Below are 15,416 nucleotides of genomic sequence, written 5' to 3' on the forward strand. Positions count from 1 at the left end.
AGGAGAGAAGGAGCATATAAAGAAGATATCAGAAAGGTAAAATCTATAACAATAGGCAACAGATTGATAACTGGAGTGGGTGAAAGAGACTGAGGAGTTGAGAAACACATCTAGGTTATGAACCTGAGGGCCTGGGAGGATGGTAGTTCTCTTGATAGTGATAAGGAAATCTGGAAGAGTTGAGGGTTTAGGCAAAAAGATAATGAGTTCAGTTTTGGACGTATTGATATCTACATATCTACAGGGTAAATAGGCAGTTGGAAATGTGAGTCTGGAGGTCAGCAAAGAGATTAGAGCTGAATAAATTGATCTTAAAATCATCTGCATGGAGATGATGATGAGAGTGGTGAAGCAGCATAGAGCAAGAAGAGTGTCCCAGGACAGAATCCTGGGGGGAAATCCATGGTTAGCATAAGACACTTGGATGAAGATCCAGCAAAGGAGATGGAGAAGGAATAGTCAGACAGGTAGGAGGAGAATTAGGCTAGAGTAATGTCAAAGAAACCCAGAAAGAAGAGAATATCGAGAGAAATGGGGTAATTGACAACATCAAAGACTGTAGAGAAGTGAAGAAAGATGAGGACCGAGAAGGGTCATTGGACTTGGCAGGTGAGATCATCGGTAACTTTAGAGAGACTAATTTTAGTTGAAAGTTGAGTTCAGAAGCCAGACTAAAGAGAGTTAAGGAGAGCAGGAGGAAAGGAAATAGAAACGTTGATTACAGATGGTCTTCTCAAGTAGGTTAGCCACAAAAGGGAAGAGAGATAGGAGATGATAGATAGTGGGACAGATGGATCAAGTGAGGGTTTATACACACACACACACATACATACATTTTTGTTGCTAGTCATTTGGTCATGTCTGACTCTTTGTGACCCCATTGGACCATAGTTGTCCATAGAGTTTTCTTGGCAAAGATACTGGAGTGGTTAGAGTATGATATATAAAGAAATATACACATGTATTTATATAAACATAAAATGACACGCATATAAAATATATATGATGTATTTACATGTACATATGAATATATATGTAGCATAGGTATATCACATACATTATATAATTATTTTGTATGTTTGTATTTATATTATTTATATATAGCTAACTAACCCAAGAACAGGACTTATTCCTCAAATAGTTCAATGGTCAAAAGATATGAACAGACAGCCCTCACAAGAAGAAAAACACATTATTGAGAGAAAACAAAATGCTTCAAATCACTCAAAATAAAGAAAATGTACATGATAATAATTCTAATGTTCTACCCACATGTCCATCAGATTAGCAGAGACAATCAAAAAAAGGTAAATGACAATTGTTACTGGAAACATGGGATGACAGACACTACGGACAGAGCTGTGGCATTCTGGAATGCAATTCGGACCTGTGTCCCAAAGGCACTAAACTGTATATACCATTGACTCCATTGTACCAATACTAGATTTGTACCCCCAGAAGATTAAAGATAGTAAAAACCCCATGTGCACAAAAATATCCATAGCAGCCTTTTTTCCCCCTTAGTAACAAAGAACTGGAAATAAAGGTCATGCCCATCAACAGAGGAATGACTAAAAATAGTGTGGTATATAAATGTAATGGAATATCATTGTGCAGTATAAGAAATGTGTACAGGGATGAATCTTAGAAAAACCTAAGAAGTTTTATATAAATTGATGCAGAGTGAATTGAACAGAACTAGAACAATTTATACCATAACTAGAACATCTTAAAGCAAAGCAATTCTGAAAGACTTTAGAACTCTGACCAATGCAGTGACAAACCATGACTCAAGAAGACTGAGGAAGCATGCTTCGCATTTCCTGACAGATAGGTGATAGATTAGAGGTATAGAACTAGAAACACAGTTTCAGGCATATCCATTATGTAGATTTGTTTTGCTTGACTATGTTGGTTATAAGTAGGCTTTTTTTTTCTTTCTACTTTGGAATGGGAGAACTAAGGATAAGATGAGGTTTAGAAATGGTGATCCTCTCCCCCACAAAAAAAAAGAGGAAAAGAAAACACATTAATGAAGGATGCAAAAGAATGAACAGAAAAGACCAGAAGGAGGTAGAGAGAGGAGACCTAGCAGGAACAGCTTCGAAACTAAGATGTTGAATTTATTATGTATTATTTATAATGTACTTTATTGAATTTGTTATGTTGAATTTATTATGTACTTACAAGTAGGAAGCAAGCTAGTAGTAGTTTGCTATTTCATATGCAATCCTCCTTTTAGGTTCTATGTTCTTTGTATATCATTCGTGTTTGTTGGTGTTTGTCAAGTTCAAAGTGCCAAAAAATATTTTTTTCCTCCAAAATATAATCTAGTTCATCCCCCTCATTTTACAGAAGATAAAACTAGTGTCAGAGAGGGACAGTAACTTGTCTAAGGTCACACAGTATGTTACCCTTCAACCTTCAAGCTGAAGCATCTAAAAAGGGGACAGATTCATAAGGATTTAGGGCTTTGAATTGATCACTTTGCCGATATGATTGTCTAGAAATTTTTGCAAGATATAATTGCTAATCGAACATAAGAGTTCATATTCAATAGCGTCTGAAATCTCAGAAAGAAGCATTGTTACTTGGGTCCCCTACCTAGTAAGTTTCATCCGCCCTCGTTAGCTCTCACCAAGGCCCTAGCTAGGGTGAAGTATTTTAGGAACAGAAAAGTAAACCAATTTTTCATTTTTACCCCTGGAGCGCTACTTTAACGAAGTAACAACTTCTGAGGATATCAGGCATCAGATAAATAAACAAGTCATCTGGAAATAGCCCCGTGCCAAAGACACGATAATCGAGTCTAACATCCAAGATTTCTCTGTGTCCAGATGGCTAATAATCATCGGTGGTAGATGAATTGTCGGACAACCAGGCGTTTAACGGTTATAACAAGTTGTATTCAGCTTCACAAGAAGTTATTTGATGAGAAAAGGGGCGGGGAGGATTAGTCGCTCAGTCACAGGTGAAGCGCAGAATCAGCCGGAGGACAGACAGGCAGGTGAGGGAGGAAGCCCCGCCCCCTGCGCGCTCACAGGTGCTTTTAGAACACCCGCGTCAGCGCAGCGCCTTTTATAGCCGAACCCGGAGTGCAGCGCGCGATACTGGCGTGATGACGCCACGCGCACGGCTGCTTCTTGGCGCCTGCGCAGCTCGGGAAAGGTCGTCCTAGTGACCGGCTCGGGGGTGAACTAAGCCTTCGCCATGTTGTCGGTTGCCGCTCGTTCGGGCCCTTTCGCCCCCGTCCTGTCAGCCACGTCTCGCACGGTGGTGGGTCCCCTGCGGCCGCTGGTGCAGGCCTCGGTGGTGCCCGCCCCGGAGCCTCCCGTGTTGGATGCGAAGCGGTCCCTCCTGTGCCAGGAGTCTCTGGCCGGCCAGGCCGCCCGCCGGCAGCTTGTCGCCAGAGTCAGCCTCTTCTGTGAGTGGGGGGCAGGGAGGAGATGAGAGCAAAGAGGCCGCGCCGAACCGGGCCGCTGCTTCTGCAGCCGGTGGAAGGGCTTCCCGGTGGGGCCTGGACATCCTGCGGGCCGAGGGAGGGGGCCGGATGGCTGTTTCCGGGGCCCGGAACCCCCATTTCCGGAATTGAGGGGCGCCCAGGCCGAGTGAAGGCTGAGGGGGCTGGGGGTGGGGAAGGGGCGTCCCAACAGTCCCGGGGGTAGAGAGCGGCCATGCCCTGTCCTTGAACCACGCCGACAGGTGACCTCCCCACCCTCACTCTGAAACTTGGAGTGAGCCGCCTTGTGTCTGTAGGTAGGGAATAGTAGCTCACTTTTAGGTTTTAAAGTTCTAAAAACAACAAGATACTTGGGTACATTATCTCCTGTACCTCCACAGCCCTTTAGATAGTGAGGGTATTAAATATTCTTTTTACGGGTAAGGAAACTGAAGTCCCAGGAGGTGAAGTGACAGCATAGGATGCTAGCACTAGAAGGGCCCTTGGGTACCATGTCCTTTAATAATGAGACTGAGGCCCAGCCAGGTTAAGTGATTTGCTCAAGGTCACACTGGGAGTAAGCTTGTAGCAAGATTTGAATCCAGGACTTTCGAGTGAGTGCTCCTTCCATTACACAGTGCTGGCCACAGTCCCGTAGTGAGTGTGTAGCAGAGCTATGTTGGCGACCAGTTCCTGCCATATTAAATCCAGCGTTCCATATTTTGAGTTCATTACATCTTCCAAGAGGAAGTTGGGTTCAGGGCAGTGACCCTACTACCTAGGTGATCTCTAAGGTTCCTAATATGTTAACGTAGGGATGGGACGTTAGAGGGCATCTTGGATGGTCCTCTAGATGCACTTGGATTACTCACTGGTGGAGAGAGCTTGTGGCCCTTTGGCAGTTAGGAGATACATAGCACAGATAGACCTTGTAGGAAATGAGTCCTGGAACCCATTGACATCTGCCCTCTCAAGACATATATCCATAGAATGGACCCTTAAAGCTCAGGTTACCAGCTACCCTCTTTTTACACAGAGGGCTACTGAGGTCCAGAGAGGTTAAACTACTTAACTTGTTCAAAGTCACATGACATCTTGGTGCATAAAACATTTCTTCATTGTCGTTTACCCCAAATGTGCAAGAAGGATAGAAAATATCGGTGGAAGGATAGGGGAAAAAATGAAAGAGCATCTATGAAAGTTTAGCCATTAAAGGGGGCTTTTTTATTTTATGTACTTTGTTGGAAATAAGTGATGGAAAAAAAAAAGACCTAGTCAGTATCCTCTATCAGTGAAGCCTCCAACTTGCAATATGTATACTTAATACTTTTACAACTTCAACTTACCTACTTCCTCCAGTATTGCAGATGACTTGATAGGTTACTTTCAAAAAGCAATTCAGAATTTACAAAGTATTTTTATCATGTTTTGATCATCGTGACATCTCTGTGGGTCAAGCATTATCATCTCCACAACATATGAGTAGTAAGCAGGGTCAGAGGTTGTGACTTTTTTCTGTCGTTTATACCTTTTCTTTCCACCCCACAGTGTAGTTGGAAAACAGATTCCTTGATATAACTGGAATGAGAGGTGTGTCCTGACAGTGGTGAAAATCTTGACTTAGGGGAAAACAGCCAAACACTAACTTTAATATTCTACCCCTAGTGCTGGGTGCAGGTGAAGCTAAGAGTACATCGTCTTTTTGCATAATTTAAAGAAGTACTTCTACATACTGGTGGCTTTTCCATAGTATCTTGTTTTGTCTTTTAAGTTGAAACTGAATCTAGGAATGTTATACTTTGCCACTTTTGAGTCACAGCTAAAGCATATAGTTAAAATATCTTAGAGTTTGAATTTCGAAGGCAAGAACTATGTCTGTAATTACCAGATTTTCCAGACTTCTTGTATTCTACGCGAAAATGTAGCTTGCTAGTTAAAATAAGTGGAATCCTGAGTTAACTTTCTTTTAATTCAAACGAGGAAACCTTTTAGTCACTTATTTTAAAAAATAATTTTTCTGACTAATAAGGAAACCCCCCCACCACCAGAGGGACAATTGAAATAAAAGGAATGGAAAACCATAATAAATAGTCAAGGAAAACAGGTGCCCATGTTGATCATGTCCAGAAATATATCTCTTGTTCTTTAGTCCATCATCTCTGGCAGGAAGTGGTTAGTGTACTTCATCTTCCATCTTCTGAAATCATGGTTTGTTGTTGTTGAGTCGTTTTTCAATTGTGTCTTGACTCTTCATGACCCCTTCTGGGGTTTTCTTGGGCAAAGATACTGGAGTAGTTTGCCTTTTCCTTCTTCAGCTCATTTTACATATAAGGAAACTGAGACAAACAGGGTTTGCCCAGGATCACACAGCTAATAAGTATCTGAGACCAAATTTGAATTCAGGTCTTTCTGACTCCAGGCTCAGCACTTTGAATTGTTTCTCTTTATGATATAGTTGTGTAAATTGCTCCACTTGTTGTGTTTACTTCACCATACATTTATTCTTAGAGGTCTTCCCAGTTTCTTCTGAAATTGTCTTTTTCTTCATTTCTTATGGCACTGTATTCATATGTCATAATTTGTTTAGCTGTTTCTGAACAGATGAACACCCTCTTTGTAAGTTTACAGGGGTTTTTTTGTTGTTTTATTTGCCACTGTAAAATATGTTATAGATATTTCATACATATGGGTCCTTTTCCTCTTTCTTTGATCTTTTCAAGGTACAGGGCTAGGACTGGGATAGCTGAGCCAAAGGTGCTTCATGGGCTTAATTCCATGTTGCTTTGCTTAATGGCAAGATCTATTCACAACTCCACCAATGTTGCTTTAGTGTACCTGTCTTCCCACTGTCCCTCCAACAGTGGTCATTTTCCTCTTTTGTTATCTTTACCAGCATGATGAAAATGAATGAAACCTCAGATTTGCATTTCTTTAATCATTAGTGATTTTAACATTTTTGAAATACATTGTTTAAAGCTTAGATTCTTCCTTCCAAAGCTGTCTTTATTTCCTTGACTATATATGTAGCTAGTGAGGAATGTATTCTTAGAAATTTGAATCAGATTCTTATATCTTGAATATGAGACCTTTTTCAAAGAAACTTTCTCTAAGGTTATTTTATTAGTTAACCTGTTTCCCTTCAGATTTTAACTGCATTGGTTTCTGTTTGTGCAAAAACTTTAATTTTATATAATCAAAAGTGTCTCATCTTCTGTAGTCATCTCTCCCCCATCCATAGATTGGAAAAGTGATTTTTGTCCTTGCTCTTTGGATTTGCTTCTCAGGTCACCTTTTATAGCTAAGTCTTGTATCCATTTGGAATTTATCTTGATAAATGATTTAAAATGTTGATCTGTGCCTAATTTATGCCAGATTCATTCACTTTTCTCTAGCTATTGTTATATGAGCAAGGTCAGTTGATTAGTTAAAGTGATTTTAATCCAGAAGTGTCTATTTCAAAGTCCTGATGGTTTCTTTTGTTTTATTATACGAGCTTTTTTTTTTCCTGTCTTCTGTTAGGAGAAATAACTTAAGTGATTTTTTTTTCTTTTGATCTGGACCTGTTATTTCATTGGCCCTACATAACTTCCAGTAAAAAATTGGTGTCAAGGAAACTCCCTCTATTAGTGTACATTGGTAGCTTCTCTATAAATTGTAGTCTTTGAGAATTGGTGAGGCCTCTGACAGGTTAAGTGACTTGTCCAGGGTCAGAGGTTTTATGGTCTAAAGGGGGTGGGGAGATTTGAACATAGATCTTCTAAGATTGGCTTTCTGTCCCCTATTCCAGGCTTGCCTTCTTTAATATCTAAGTGATATTAAACAGATTGACCAGGCTTAGTAGCCATTTTCACTAGAGCTATATAAATCATATAATTGATCCCACCTGACTGAGAATAATTTTAGGATGGCTTTTCTTATTCGGTAATTTGCCCACATGCCTCCATCTGGAAAAGTGCAGAGGTATTTTTATGTAGATCTCATTAATTTCACTAGCTACCATTATAGGTAACTTTTTATGATTTGCATATAGTTATCATTCTTGGGAACTAGAGGGAAAGTAGTTGAAATTCCTTGTGAACTGAATTGGTATGAATTCTGGCATAGAAAATTTGTGATGGAAAGGAAAATAATTTTTATGAGTAGAACTTAGGGCATAGAAGCCAACTCCCTTCTTTTACAGGTCAGGCCCAGGAAGGTTAGATAACTTGTTTGAGATCATATATAGTAAGTGTCAGAATCAGAATTTGAACTTACAATCTTTTCTTTTTTTAAACTCAGCAGTCTTTGGAAACAAAACCCTTTTTGTAAACAAAAGTGACTGAATAGACTTAGTAGGATTTAAAATTTTATTTTATAGAACCTGCCAAAAGCTTCACTTTTTCTTAAACATGTTTGAAAATGGCACCAATAACTTTTTCATCAAAACTTGTTTCACAGTAATATTTGAGTTAAAAATTTCCTGTTAAAATTCTTGGCGTTTTAACCATTTACTAGCTCCTAAAATAATGTGTACACACTAGTAATCCGTTAATGATGAAGCTACCAGAGAGTTTTCTTACATCAAATGAGATGATAGCCCACTTGAAGATTTCTTTTGACCCTGACAAGTTGCCTGTTTTTGATGAGGCTCTTCCTACTTCACCCATCATTGATTATATTTGAAGTTAAAGTGGCACTAATTCCTGTCTTACAATACTCTGGTGGCTCCAAAGTCTCATTTATGCCTGCCCATCCTGTGCACATTTTGTCCATTGCTGCCCTTAAATTCTCCGTGGGGGTCCACCCAACATGGTTGGGAGTCATTTTCTTGGCATCCACATTTCTCGTTCTTGCCACAATATTGGTGCATCTTTCATTTTTACATTTCTTTGATATCCTTTACATTGCTTCTTGTAATTAATTCCTTGTTTATAAAGTATTATAGCCTGCTAATGTCCACCTGGGGCCTCATATTTGCCCTTTAGGTTTTCCCCAATTTGCATTTCTTTGGAGACTACAGGGTGTTTTCATAACTTGCTGCCATACAACAACATTGGAAGCATATTGGTGTTAAAAATATGGACCTTTGTTACAAGGAAAATTATCCTAGAATGCTTTTAAAAAATAAAAGAAAAACCCTTCAATTTCTTATAAAATTGTATTCATAGGGTACCTTTTTCTCTTCTTGAAAATAACACCTCAAGAATTCTTAGCAGTTTTATGTGCACTTTTAGAAAACACATAGATTGACCTTGATAGGAATATAGATTTCACAATTTGCATTATAAAGCTAAAGAAGCGTTCAGTACTGGAGGGTGGATGTGAGTGGCTAGCAAACTGAATTTTTAGAATCTGAAATATTTCATTTCACAAGGCTGTTCAAATTCATGTCCCATGTACTCATTTTTCTGCAGACATTATGGACCTGAATCAGTAGTCCTCAGCTAGATCAGTTAACAAATAATTTGTGAGTTAACTTGTATACCAATATATAAATGAACTTCACCCAATTTATGCTATTTCATATGCTGGCTTTGCTCCTGCTTTGACTATTTTTATATTAACAGATTGTTTTGTAATTTTCAAAATGTTTAATTTTTGCTTGAATATTTCACAGGCATATACGCATATGTGTGTAATATGTATTACATACATATGTGCATACAGGCACACAGACCTTTTAAGGTGTTTATCTGACTTTGTTCTTATAACCCTCTGTTTTGCAGCTCCTGCTTCTGTTCGATACTCCCATACAGACGTCAAAGTTCCTGACTTCTCTGCCTACCGTCGAGCAGATGTGTTAGATAGCAAAAAATCTTCAAAAGATAGCAGTGAAAGTAGAAAAGGCTTCTCTTATTTGATAACTGCAACTACAACTGTAGGTGTTGCATATGCTGCCAAGAATGCCGTCTCCCAATTTGTCTCCAGCATGAGTGCTTCTGCTGATGTGTTGGCCATGTCAAAAATTGAAATCAAGCTGTCAGATATTCCTGAAGGCAAGAACATAGCTTTGAAATGGAGAGGAAAGCCTCTGTTTGTACGTCATAGAACCCAGAAGGAAATAGATCAAGAAGCCACCGTGGATTTGTCACAGTTGAGAGACCCGCAACATGATTTAGACCGCGTAAAGAAGCCGGAATGGGTCATACTGATAGGTGTCTGTACCCATCTTGGTTGTGTACCCATTGCAAATGCAGGTGATTTTGGTGGTTATTACTGTCCTTGTCATGGGTCACACTATGATGCATCTGGCAGAATCAGAAAAGGGCCTGCTCCACTCAACCTTGAGGTTCCAGCATATGAATTCACCGGTGATGATCTAGTCATAGTTGGTTAAAGTACTGGACTCAAGTCACAAGTTCCCTACAGATTTGTTTCATGTAACTTCAGAAGAGTTCTTGAGAAACATCCTAATATACTTCAAATTGGTTAGTGTGAGAGATTTAAGTATTTCTGATAATGTATTGAAACACATTGGTCTGAATTAAATACTGAATACTTTCAAGTGTTTGCTTTTAATAAAGCCATTATTAAACACTGTGCTCCTATCATCTACTTGTAAGATTTTTTTTTCTTTGACAGCTTTGACAGACAGGAATATGAAAGGGGTGTATTATCCTTCTTGTGCAGAAAAATACTACTTTTTCACCTATTCTCTGCCTTTAATATTTACCTACAAGAAGAAATATTAAATGTTGGAACTAAGGTAGATTCAAAATTTGTTTAATCTGAACCCCTCATTTTACAGAGACCCAGAAGGTCATCCCATGAACTAGTGTCAGCGCTTAGGCCTAGAATCCAAGTTTTTTGACTGCAAAGTCAGTATTCTAAACCATGCTAGACTACATCAGGACAGTTGATTGAATACCAGCCTCCTGTCCACCTAGGGGAGCAGGATTCTTGGTAGCACAGTTCTCCAACCAGCTATGCTCCAGTCACCTTACTGCTTTGCTTCCTTGACTTTCTTCCTATCTTCCCCTTCTTTGAAGCCTTTACCTACCTTAGTCCCAACAATCTCTGGTTTATGTATTTGTTAACTCAATGTGTTGTTATGAATTATATAATACAGGCATATCAAATACTCAGTAAAATAAACATCAGGAAGACTTACAGGTAAAAAACATCAAATAGGACATTAAAAAAAGTATTCCTGATTTTTAGTAAGCCTAATGGCACCTATTCCGTATAAAGGACACTAAAACTTAAAAAATTGTTTTGCTTTGTTTCACTGACCCTAAAATTATAGTGCAGTATATTTTAAAAAAAATGTTCATTGTCAATTTATGTATTATCCAAGGATGTTCTGAAAGAAATTGAAAGCTGATGTTTATGTAGCGTGTCAGGGTTCTTTGATCCCTAACCATGGGTTAGGGATTCAATGGCACTTTAGGAAAGGTGTGGAAGAAGCAACAGGAAAATTATGTTAATGTTGCCCCACTTCAGTGGAATCTACCTATTTCTACGATATTGTGAATTTTGCCATTGGAAAACCACTTGTGTTGTTGGATTCTTATAATCACTGCTGCTAGCAATGTTGAGGCTGGTGGATTGCTCAATGTCAGTAATTCTGAGATTTAATGTGCCAAAGTGATCAGGTGTCTGCATTGTTTGACCCCAGTATAGTAAGCCTTCTTGGGAGTGAGGAGCTACATACTGAGGGAAGAACCATCCTAGATTAGGAAATGAGCAGTGGGATTTGGCCTGTGAATGGCTGCTACACTTGGGTAAGATCTAGTTTTTACCCCCAAGATATTTGCCACCGGAGAAAAGTAAATTGTGACAGATAAATCCATTCAACTCTTACTTGTTTTAAAAAGACCTAAGACAACCAAAGGACAAGTTGACATACTATAGATTTGATAAGAGCACATAATTATAACCTAGCTGAGCCTTAGTTTCCTCATCTATAAAATGTGGCCAATACTAGTAACACTAGCATGTTGTGAGTAAAGCACTTAATTCTACATGCCCCAGACAGAACTATTTGCTTCCAAATTTGCCTTTTTCTATTGTGGGTACCACCATCTTCGCAATCAGCGAGATTGGTAAAACTCAAAAGTTGTTTTTGAGACTTCCCACTCTTGCATCCCCCATATAAAATCAGTCTCCACATCTTAAACATTTTAGATCTGATAGCTCATATCCCCTTTGTGACTCAAGGTCACAATCCTAATTTAGACCTCTATCACCTCTGCCTTGGAATGCCTTAATAACTTACTCAGTCTCCTTACATCCAGTCTCATTTCCAACTCGTCCTCCACATAATTGCCAAAATCATATTTTTAACATGTCACTTTCCTGTTTGGAAAGTGCTGGTGACTCTTAATCACCTTTAATAAAATTCTTTAGCATTTAAGGCTCCCTACAGTCTGTCTCCAGTCAATTTTTCCAGTCATTACTGCAGTCCTTCAATCAGCAGATATCTATTAAGCACCTACATTGTGTCAAGCACTGGGAATATAAAGAACATTAAAATGGTCCCCACTATCAAAGAGCTTACAAATGTTACACATAACCTCAGTAGCCTCTCACTATTGCAAGGCAATCCTTTTACTTCTACCAAATTGACTCAATCTCACCACAATGGCTCTTCCAAATTTTTTTTTTCATCTTCCGAAACTTCCCATGGCTCTCTCCCTACCCTTCCAGCTGAGAATCTTGCCGTATACTTTACTGAAAAAACAAAAACCGTTCACTGAGCTCCTACTTCTCCCCTCTTTGTCATCACACATTGTGTAGATGCTTTCTGCCACAATCTCTTCCTTCACTCATCTCACAGTAGGGGGCCTTTCTTGCCAAGGCAAGCCCTCTACATGCACAAGTGATCCCATTCAATTCCATCTCCAGCAGTTTGCCCCCTCTTATCTCCTTTCTCATACCTTCAGTCTCTCGCTGTGTGTTGGCTGCTCCCACACTGCCTACAAACATGTCCATATCTGCTCCATCCTCAAAAAAACCTTTATTGATCCTTCTATCCCAGACAACTATCATCCCATGTTTCCTGATTATTGCAACTAAATTCCTTAAGAATGTCTACAAAAAAATACCTCCACTTTCTTTCCTCTTAGTCCCTTTTTAACCCCTTAAAGTCTGGCATTCTACTTTATTCCACAGAAACTGAACTCTCCAGTTACCAATCATCTCTCAACTGCCAAATCTAATGGCCTCTTCTCAGTCCTCATCATTGTTGACCTCTCTGCAGTCTTTGACACTATCAATTGCCCTCCTCTCCTTGATACTCTCTTCTCTTGAGGTTTTCATGATATTATTCTTTCCTTGGTCTTCTCTTACCTATCTAACCCCTCCTCAGTCTCCTTTGCTGCATCTTCCTCCAAATCAGGGGTGAGGAACCTACAACCTCAAGGCCACATGTGGCCTTCTAGGTCCTTGGTGCAGCCTTTTGACAGTACAAGTTTTACAGAACAAATCTTTTTATTAAGGGTATTCTGTGAAGTTTGGATTCAAAGGGCTGCACTTGAGGACCTAGCGGGCCACATATGGCCTCAAGGCCACAGGTTCCTCACCCCTACTCCAGATCAGGCCTACTAACCATAAGTGTCTCATTGGGCTCTGTCCTGGGCCCTTTTCTCCCTGTTTACAATATTGCGCTTGGTAATCTTATCAGCTCCCATGGATTCAGTTATGATTCTCATATCTACTTACCTAGTCCTGACCTCTCTAACGATCTCCATTATCACGTCTCTAACTGACTATTGGACATCCAGAACCTGATGTCTCATAGACATCTTAAACTCAACATATCCAAAAATCCTCCCCCTTCCAAACTTTTCTGTTACTGTCCAGGGTACCAACATCCTCTCAGTCATCCAGATTCACAACCTAGGTGTTATGCTTGACTCCTCACTATCACCACCCCCATTTCCAATATGTAGCCAAGATCTATTGATTTTCCCTTTAGAGTAGAACCTCAGTCTATGGAGTAACCTCGTTTACATATGCTTCACTGAACAAGCAAAAATTTTTCGAAAAATTTGTCTTGCAGGACCAACAAAAATGTGCAGTACGAACATCATGTTTGGGCTTGAAAAAAACATCAGTGAGTCAAAACATCAAAGTGATTCTAAAACCGAAAAATAAGTGAAGGCAGTAATGTTGATCTTCCTTTTAGTGAAACTAGCATAAGGGAGAGCACTCCCCACGAAATTCACAATGTTCTCATGGAAAGTGATTCCCCTTCCAAGCAATAGCTCTGGCCTGGACCAGGGGAAGTGGTTCGGAGAGCTTGATGCCTGGTGGGGAGGGCTTCCCTCACCCACTCTGAATGTGTTTATTCCTGATTCAGAATACCAAGTTAGCTTAGATCCACGGGCCAGAAGGGGACCTGCTTGAACACATTGCAGCTGCTGCTTTGAAGAGGACACCCCCTCCCCCGTTCGCAGCCCCCCTCCTCTGTTTTCGGGCCCCACTCCTTGCTAAGCCTAAGGCCTCTACTGGCCATGGCCTGACCCTCCTGGCCGCCCCACCACAACCCCCATTACTTCACCTCCTTCCTGCCCTCAGAGTTGGGGCAGGAGCTCCCCCCTCCACCCTTGCTGCTGCCCTGCCTGCCTACATGACCTGGTCTTCCACTCCAGCCCCTGCCCATTGGGGCCTCCACGCCAGGCATGCAGACCAGCTTGGCGCTCTAAGGTGTCACAGCCAGGTAAAGAGAACAGATGTGGGATTTGGGGTTTTTTTTTTCTTCCTTTTGTCACTTTAAAGACCAAAAATGTGTGTTTAGAGCCAGGCGACTCTCAATGGTTTAAATGTACAAAGATCCCTCAAAAATCTGCTTGTTAGTCACAGCCTCGAAAGAAAAAAGTTTTATTTTCGGTTTATATTTTGTACTAATCATTGCTATTATATTTCAGGTGCATTAGGGACAAAAAACTTGCTTAAAATTATAAATAATTATTTTTATATGAGTATTTTTGGGGATGTGGTACTGAATATCCAACTTTACATTATTTCCTATGGGAAAATTCGCTTTGCAATAGGAGCAAATCACACGATGAACAGAATCTCAGAATGAATTAAATTCGTAAACTGAGGTTCTACTGTATAAAACTTTCAAATAAACCCCCTTCTCTGGCACTGCCACTATTTTAGTCATTCATGCTAATTAATTTCCATTTTATTTGTATATTGCTCAAGATATAGCTTTTTGAGAAAATAAGAGATGATTGTCTTTGTAAGGATAGTGTTATTAGGCCTTCTTTACAAATAGCGGGCCTAACATTTTCAAGATTAGAATATTAATGTAATTTGTGTGTAATCTTTGCCATGTTCTGGGGCCTTTAGGTTGAAGGAAGGTATTTCTGATTTAAACTTTGGTATCATTTTTAGGAAAAAAAATTACAATAAATTATGAACTCATATTATAGGAGCTTAAATTGCTGAAATTTGAATTATTTTCATTCCTTTCATTATGAATTCTTCCAACTTTTAGTTTAACTTTCAAAGAATTTTAGTGTCAAAAGGCTCATTAATGTCCTGTTTCCAATATCTTCAAATACAAAGAGTGATAGTCATTATTTTTATCCTTTCAGCCTTTCTCTGTTCATTTCCTGTCTTAGAAATGAGAAGAGAACTCTGTCCAAATAAATCCAAGAACTCAGGAGATGACTGCTTCTTTGAGATAGTGTGGTAAATGGATAAAATCAGATCCTTTTTTTGTGACAGGAAGGATTTGTGACAATTTTCTCTGCCTTTCTATTAGCTATTATTTATTGGATACTTCGAGTACTCCAACTGTTGTGTTGCAGAGGATACGAAGGCAGGGTTGCTCCTGCCCTGTGGACTTAAATGACCCCCAAATCAACAACAAATAAGATTTTTCTCAAGTGCTTGCTGCTACAAATTAGTACAAAATAGATTATCATAGCTTGGAAATCTTTCGTTTATAGGACAAGGTTGCAATTAATTTTTGAAGGATTTCTAACAGTATTTTTATAATACTTGTTTGATAATGACAAAAATAAGGCCCACTGAACTGAAA

At 39.5% G+C, this 15,416-nt stretch overlaps 1 protein-coding gene across 1 annotated transcript; it reads left to right on the top strand.

Moving 5' to 3' along the window:
* Positions 1–3,104: 3,104 nt before the first annotated feature.
* Positions 3,105–9,969, top strand: LOC118844950 (cytochrome b-c1 complex subunit Rieske, mitochondrial). The gene is made up of 2 exons (XM_036752970.1): positions 3,105–3,424; positions 9,145–9,969. Exons 1-2 carry the CDS (start codon positions 3,211–3,213, stop codon positions 9,753–9,755), a joined length of 825 nt encoding a protein of 274 aa, XP_036608865.1. The 5' UTR covers positions 3,105–3,210; the 3' UTR covers positions 9,756–9,969.
* Positions 9,970–15,416: the final 5,447 nt, after the last annotated feature.

Source organism: Trichosurus vulpecula, chromosome 3 (genome assembly GCF_011100635.1).
Source record: "Trichosurus vulpecula isolate mTriVul1 chromosome 3, mTriVul1.pri, whole genome shotgun sequence".
In the NCBI taxonomy this organism is placed as follows: domain Eukaryota; kingdom Metazoa; phylum Chordata; class Mammalia; order Diprotodontia; family Phalangeridae; genus Trichosurus; species Trichosurus vulpecula.

Bases quoted from the DNA above. Each gene is read 5' to 3' on its own strand.
- LOC118844950 (XM_036752970.1), top strand. From the start codon at position 3,211: ATGTTGTCGGTTGCCGCTCGTTCGGGCCCTTTCGCCCCCGTCCTGTCA. The intron at 3,425-9,144 runs GTGAGTGGGGGG...TCTGTTTTGCAG, and splicing joins CGCCAGAGTCAGCCTCTTCT to CTCCTGCTTCTGTTCGATAC.